An 8212-nucleotide genomic window follows, 5' to 3' on the forward strand; every position below is an offset into this window, starting at 1 on the left:
CACATGCCTTGTAAAAATTCATAAAAATGTGACTGAGCAACGGACGACTGTATCAGCGCAGATTTTCCTCGCGCTTTGGACTTTGAACCCTGGTTAACGAGCAGATAGCACGGTGAGTTCGTGCAGCGCTGTTAGAATACATGCAATGCGCGCGTGTATTAGAAAACAAAGTTCTGCAGTTTATTTACTAATTGTTTAAGACCATTTCGCAATTTCAATCATCATACAGTAACCAGCAACAATCACCCCTTCCTCTTCTCATTGAAGAGATGTGATGCAGCACTAAACAGTCTCTCGCTGTCTTTGCTTGTAATGATTTTTGCGTCTTTTTTTAGACAGTTTTAAATGCTTCCACACTGCTGACATGTTTGTTGCATTGCGCCTCTCACTCTACCGTGGTTGCTATTTGATCGCGTCACGTGATTATTGTTCAGTACAGTTTATTAGGTCTTTTCGCTTTTCGCGTCCTTTCGCCGAACACCGAAAGAGCTTTTTTTTGCTATTTTCGGCCGAATAATTTCGGTTACCGAAAATTCGGTGCATCCCTAGAAGTGAGCAGCCCTTGAAGTGTGTTCTGTTAAGGGTGTAGGGCATTATATGTCTCGTATAAGCGTTTGGAACTCCCTTGGTGAAGGGAATGACTGACCAAATGTTACCTTGACAACGCTGCACGTGCGTGCAGCATTCAGCACTCCACCAGTTGTTGCAAATATATATTTCTTCTCATTATTATAATTTTATTCAAATATTGTCTGTCTTATTTACTATTAAGCTTTTTCAAACTAAACTTGCTTGCACTACCATCTTAAATAATATTTCTGACGAAAAATATTTTGTATTACATTAAAATAAAGACAAATTTAATTAGCATATTCTACTTACGTTTGTGTTGAAATCAACTACAACTTTGCTTTAAAATGCGTCGCAAGATCTCCTAACTGAAGATCACATGATCACAAACGGAAATCACTTCCGTGAAGTGACCATCGCATGTTCCCTTCGCTAATGGACTTCTGGAAGGGCCCTTCGTGAAGGAATTCAGTTGTTCGCTTTCGTTTGGAACGTCTCTACAAATGGCGTCCCCTTCCCGAAGTGCCCTTCAATGGCGCAAAAAAGCTGTTTGGAATTCGCCCTATATATATATATATATACAATACATTATATATAGTGTTATACCTACTTTATTATTACATTTTTAGTGTGTGTATATAATGTATTTTATGTTTTAATTACTTTTAGATAATTTTTTTTATTAAATTTCACATTTTTATCATCTCAAACTCACTGATTAAAAACTCTAAAGAAAGAGCATCCTCTTAAAAAAAATGATCCTTGTGACAAAATTGGGGTTTTAGTTTATATAGCTATTATTTTTATTATTTAAATAATATTTAGACTTTTTAGAAAATAAAATGAATGCATTTTAATTAGACATTTTTATTTTAACTTTTGAAAACTCTGAAACTGAGATTAATAATACCTCATTTTTTGTTAGTACATATAAATTTTTTTTAATTACTTTTAGATAATAATATATTTTATGTTTTTAATAACTTTTGCATTTGTATCTCAAGAAGTTTGAGATTCAAAGTGCATTAATAAACGTGTTGGTATTAGCCGATATTATGACTTATCAATATCGATCTAATTAATCTGATATTGTGCACAGATCATAATAGGATTATTTAATTCAATTCAAACACTAAAATTTCTGCTCCAGGTTTCAGACATCCTGAATCTTTTCTAATGTACATTGTTGTTTTGATGCCTGATGTTGCTTGTTTAAATCTCACGACATTGTGGAAATTACAAATGCATATTTTACATTTACTAAGATGTAATTAAAATCAAAAGTGGTTCTGTTAACATTAGTTAATGCACTGTGAACAACATGAACTATGAGAAACTATGAAAAAAAAGATGCCTTGTTGTTAGTTAAAGGGGTCATATGATGCATACACAAAATAATGTTCTTTTTAGCAGCATCATATGACCCCTTTAACATTAGTTGATGCTTAAACTGTTAGAGCTTATTGTAAAATATAATTGTCTCAGTTTTCATTGTGCTTTTGCTGAATCCGTTGGAATCACTGTTGTTTTTTTGGCATCTGCTAAATGCATGAATGTGAATGTTTCCTGCGCCAGGTGTCATTTCTCGACGTTCAAGCAGTGTGAGGAGTGGCTGAAGCGCTTGAACAGAGCCATAGCACATCCGGCCCGTCTGGAGGAGCTGTTTGCGCTGGCGTATCACGCCTGGTGTTTAGGAGGAAACACGGACGATGAAGAGCAGCACCTGCATCTGTGCAGACCAGGTACACACACACACAAGCATCATATTTGATCATCAGGCTTTTATGGCTCATATAGTCTTGATAGAGTGAGAATATGAAGGAAAAAACTGCTCTTTTTTTATTCAGAGACTAGGCATGGGCCGATTACCGGTTTCAAGGTATACCGCGGTTTGAAAATGTCACGGTTTCAAATTTATGTGAAAATATGAAGTCTGTAAACTCCCGTTAGCACAGGCCAGACACGTTGAAGACGAACGCACAGAGAAAAATACTGTAGCAGGCAGATCACTCACTGTTCATGATGCACGAACTATTGGAAGAAAATCCTAAAACTAAAATTAAATAACTGTAATTACAGATTTAGGTTAAATAAAGATGTCAGTCTTTATTTTTCTTCTTTTTAGGAAACAAATCAAAGAAAAATAAACATTCTACTGTTCCTAATATTCTGTAATAATATATTCTGTAATAATGTCAATAAGCTCTGATTGCTCAAAAACAAAATATATTGTGTTCAGCAGAAAAAAGTTTTTTTTTTTTTTTGACCCAGTCATTTAAAAAGAACACATTTTAGAGCTGTAACGACAATACCGTGAAACCGTGATATTTTTGCTTAAGGTTATCATTATAAAAGTCAGGGGTGTTTCCTCCGAGTTGGCAAGGGAGGCAGTGTCTCCTCAAAATATTGGATGAGAAAAAAATTTGTAGTACAAAAATAAAACAACGCCAGTATTACCAAATATTAGGGCTGTGCAATTCAGTTTCGATTTCGATTTCTGCCTCCAATGATTATGAAAATACAGTAATCGAGATAAAATGATTATTGCGTCCCATTCCGCCACCTTTCCAGCGGTGTTCTTTCGTTCCTCCATAAAAGCCCAATTTCGATGAGATTGAAATGATCCAAACATATAATACAATGCAATCCAGTGCTGATTGAGAGATGAAGAAATAAAGGCTCCTCAGAAGATGTGAGATGTTCTGGAGGCTTGTGAAGATCATTCCACCGCTGAGGAACAGTGAAAGTAAAGCCTCTGGAAACAAACGCTCCTCAAAAGATCCTGATGATCAGATTTGAGACTCTAAAAAACGATTGATGGAGAATCAAGTAAAGCTGAGCTGCTTCAGTCCAGTAAGTGTTCATCTGGAAATATTACTGCAGTTATTCTAATGTTTCCTTGATAAAAATCAGTAAAGATTTGACAGCAGAAAGACACGAGAAGCACCAGCTGAAGGTGGACATTTGTACAATTGTACTAAAAAAACTCTATACTATCAGTCAGACGACAGAAGGCATGGAGTAGACTGAGTGCGACAGGTTTTTTTTATCATGTTGATCATAAATTTGCATATCAATTACAGTACAGTAGGCTTCGTAGGGTTAAACGCATAATTTTCAGATGCTTTATGTTCTCCAGAACTGCAGACTGATCCGAAGCCGCTGTGTTTGTGTCTCTCAGGTGATCACGTGCGGCACAGGTTGGAGGTGGAGGTGAAGCGGATGGGATTCGACATGCAGAACGCCTGGAGAGTGTCTGATATCAACAGCAACTACAAGTAAGATTGAAGCGTGATGATGATGGACTGAATCCGGCTTAAATTGATTTCACTAATATACTGAAACCTGTTGAACAGCGACTCAAGAGCCAGAAATCAATATTTCTTTTACTATTAGTATTTTACTTATTATTGATGGACTTTGCAACATTGATTCTGTTGTTGAATTAAATTGAACTAACATTGAACTAAATTGAGCTGAATATTGTCTAGGGCTGCTTATGGAAAACATCTTAATCATGGTTCTTTTGGTCAATATTGTAATCACTATTAGGAGTGGGTGATATGACTAAGTTCTTATGCAGTACCAAATATAATTCTTATACAATATCAAATAAATATAAAATATATTTAGCTGGAAATAAGGTTTTAGATACCAGCGAAATTTCACAATTATGGATACCAATTTCAAAACTAATATACTTGGTTAACTAATGCAAGTAAAAAAAGCCTCAAACAATTACTGAAGACAAGTAAACAAAGAAAATTACTAACAATACGACAAATAAAACGGACAAAAATGAAATAAAGTTTGTGGCTGCTCGATTATGGCAAAAATCATAATCACAAAAGTTATTTTGGCAAATATTGTAATCGCCATGATTTAGCACGATTAGGAGTGGGTGATTTGACCAAATTCTTATATAATATCAGATATAATTCTTATACTATATCAAATAAATATAAAATATATTTCACTGGAAATAAGGTTTTAGATACCAGTGAAATTTCACAATTCTTGATACCAATTTTCTAAACTAATACTAGGTTAACTAATGTAAACAATTATTGAACACAAGTAAACAAAGAAAATTACAAACAATAGGACAAATAAAACAGACAGCAAGATATGAATGAAATAATAATGCTTTAAGTTTTTCTTGTAAGTCTGTCTAACAGTATAATATTCAACTAATAGCCGACTACATTTGGCACAGTAATCATTTTATCTCCAATATCATGTTTTCTTAAATGTTGAAAGCCGAAATCAATGGCAAAACTTACATTTGATTCCCTGCTTTATGGCTGAATAATTGTTCATTGTCTTGTTTATTGCTGTGAAGCTGCTTTGTTTTGTGTAAAGTGCTAAATAAATAAATGTGACTTAACTTGAATATTTCAAATCTTCATAACATAACCAGACAGTGTTTTGATGTAGGTGTAGTAGGGCTGCCAAAAAAAATTCGAATTTCGAATATTAGTCGAATTTAAATAAAAATCCACATTCGAATGCAAAAACGTTGCATTTGAATTTTAGGTGTGCGTTAAGGAGGCAGCCTTATCAGTGGCACACGAGATGCGACGACGATGTAAGTGTCGTTGCATTTTAATGAGTTTTTCCCCATCCCACTGCATCTCGTGTTTTTAAATGAAAAAGTACTCTTTGTTATTGGTTTTCGGTCCTTTGTATTAAACTATACATACATTATGCTGTTTTGTTTCTAATTGTTTAAGCAACTTAATTATATATGGTTTATAAACATTATAACACATTAAACATTATGCACTTTTTTCAAAGATAGGCGTGTTATTTTATTGCTTTGAAGAAACGTGCATTAGTAATATTTTGCTCGATGCGCCCTCTTGTGGCCTCAGGAGAGAAGCCAAAAGCTTTGAGACAGAGGTGTGATTGATCTGAACATCAGGATGAAACGAGAGCGAGAAAATGACTCTTTTGTGGTTTCTGATGTTCAGATGCTTTCTTGTAAGCCAGTTTAATGATCAAAAGGTTTTAAGTTCGTTGGTTTGTGTTAGTGAATATAAAGCGCAAATATATATAAAGTACAAAAACCTGATGGGATTTGTGCGCTTTGTATTATTTAACAGACCTACTGATGCCTGTTATGATGTTAATATTATTCAAACAACAATAATGACAAGAAATAAAGAAAATAACTCACTTGAACGATTAGAAACATAAGCAGTGTTTACTTGAAAATATTTTGAAGCTACATGACATTGTTTTAATTTAACTTGGTAATACATTAATTGTCAATTAATTTTTGTTTTGTATAGCATTTTTCACAATACACATTGTTTCAAAGAAACTACAGGAAAATCATGATATCAGTGTTTTTATCTTAATATCTGTGTTTATTAAAAAGTGATGAATTACTAGTATGTGATTTTTTTTTTTTAATTTAAAACAATTACATTGTTTCTTTTATTTAAAACTAAATTTTAATATATTGTTTTATTTATATATTTATATTGTTTACATGTTGTATGTGTGTTATATATATGAAGGAGGTTGTATAATTGCTGTATTTTTTACTATATTTTTTGTAAGAATATTGTTAAATTATTGCATATAATTTTCTTTAATCATTGAAGTTTTCTTGTTGTTATTATTATTATATTACTTTATGAAGTTATTAATTTCTACTACTCGGTTTGCAACGAGAATAGCCTTTGCTGATAATATGGTAATAAATAAATATTGATATTAATATTTATATTTTAGTTTTTTATTTATTTGTGTATAAAGGCATATTTTAAAATCTGTCTAAATATATCAAATATCAAACTGAAGCACCTTATGATAGTGCTGTATTTATTAATATATTTGTTGTTAGAATATTGTTAAATTGTTGCATATAATATATTTATTGGTATTATGATGTTATTATATTGTTATATATTACTTCCTAGTATGTTTTGCAATGGCAAGACCCTTTGCTGCTGGTATGGTGTTAAATAATAATATTAATTAATAAACAAATTCAACTTTAACGCTAGTTGTGTTTATGTCTGTGAGTTTCAGCGTCTAACTCTTGTCGTTGTAGGTTGTGTTCGAGTTACCCACAAAAACTGCTGGTGCCCGTCTGGATCACAGATAAGGAGCTGGAGAGCGTGGCCTCCTTCAGGTCCTGGAAGAGGATTCCTGTGGTGGTGTACAGGTGAGAGAAGCAGCTCGTCTGTCTCCTGGCCTCCTGCACAGCTGACAGTGACTTATGATCTCTGCGGTGTGTACCGTCAGGCACCAGCGTAACGGGGCAGTCATCACCCGCTGCAGTCAGCCGGAGATCAGCTGGTGGGGCTGGAGGAACACCGAGGACGAGTATCTGGTGACGTCTATAGCGAAGGCCTGCCAGCTGGACGCCGGGCCGCGGGCCTGCAGGACCAGAGGAGACGGACCGGACTCTTCTGACAGTGACTTCGGTAAGACAAAACTCAGACCGAGGACTTGAAAGTGCTTTTGATATTTTATACTCTGAAATGCATTAAATGCAAAAGCCCTCTATGACTTTAGTAACTAGACATCTCATTATTTGACAGTGAAAACATGTTTAGGGCCCTATGAAATCTGTTTTTTGTTTTTTTTCCCCAAAACTTTTTTTTCTGGATTCAGTTTTTTCCCATTTGAATTTTCATTCTATTTTTCATTTTAAGTTATTAAACATTTAACAAAAAATAAATTTTCACAGTCCTATGAAATCAGTTTTATTTTTTTTCCAGAATTCCATTTTATTCTTTTCCAAAGCATTTTCCCAATTTGTTTTGTATTCGTTTTCATTTTAATCATTTTTAAATAATTTTACATTTTAGATTAAATTTTTGTTATCAAAAAGCATGTCTTATTAATTGAAATCATAACAAAAATATAAAAATACCAAAAGAAAATAACAGAGAATTCTGTTTTATTTTTTTTTCTTCAAATTCCGTTTATCCCATTTTAATTTTTCCACATTTCCATTTTATTTCCATTTTAATGGTTAAATTAAATTTTAGTTATCAAAAATTTTATTAATGAAACTTATACAATTTAGCAATTTATTAAACGTTATTCATTGAAATTTGGTTTTATTTTTTTCCAAATTCAGTTTTTTTTTTTTAATTTAAATCTTTCTGGATACTGTTTTAATGCCATTTTAATGGTTGAATTAAATTGTAGTTATCAAAAAGCATGCCTAATGAATTGAAATCATGCATTTTATACAATTTAACAATAATTTATAAAAAGTTTAATTAATACGACATTTTTAGGGCCCTATGAAATCAGTTTTTTTTTTTTCCAGATTCTGTTACACAGTGCTCACATTCTCCCTCTTGTTCACTGTTGTCGTTAACAGCTCTGTCTAAATATGGATAGAAGTCGGTCTAATAATCAGATAGAACGGTTCAACAAAGGAATTAAAATGTATACAAAAAGTCTTATAACGATTGCTTTTATGTTATTAGTAATAGAATGGAAAACATTATAATACTTTCTTGTTTGCCGTCAGCATTTGTATCATTTAAACCAATCTTTGAATGTCTAATAAACATCTAATTTCAAAAACCTTGCAAACTTAGTCGGATCCAGTTGTGAGATCTTGTGAAGTGTGCATGTGTATCCTGCATGATCGCGTGTTCTCTGCGTG

General features: G+C 33.0%; 1 protein-coding gene across 1 annotated transcript in view; it reads left to right on the top strand.

Moving 5' to 3' along the window:
* Positions 1-8212, top strand: part of mtmr4 (myotubularin related protein 4) — a 59027-nt gene that overhangs the window by 34474 nt on the left and 16341 nt on the right. Inside the window, exons 5-8 of the mRNA XM_016546285.1 lie at positions 2146-2312; positions 3752-3848; positions 6635-6748; positions 6829-7010. Coding sequence (XP_016401771.1) covers positions 2146-2312; positions 3752-3848; positions 6635-6748; positions 6829-7010 — 560 coding nt within the window. The remainder of the gene's footprint in view (positions 1-2145; positions 2313-3751; positions 3849-6634; positions 6749-6828; positions 7011-8212) is intronic.

Source organism: Sinocyclocheilus rhinocerous, unplaced genomic scaffold (genome assembly GCF_001515625.1).
Source record: "Sinocyclocheilus rhinocerous isolate Xijiao unplaced genomic scaffold, SAMN03320098_v1.1 scaffold370, whole genome shotgun sequence".
Taxonomy (NCBI): domain Eukaryota; kingdom Metazoa; phylum Chordata; class Actinopteri; order Cypriniformes; family Cyprinidae; genus Sinocyclocheilus; species Sinocyclocheilus rhinocerous.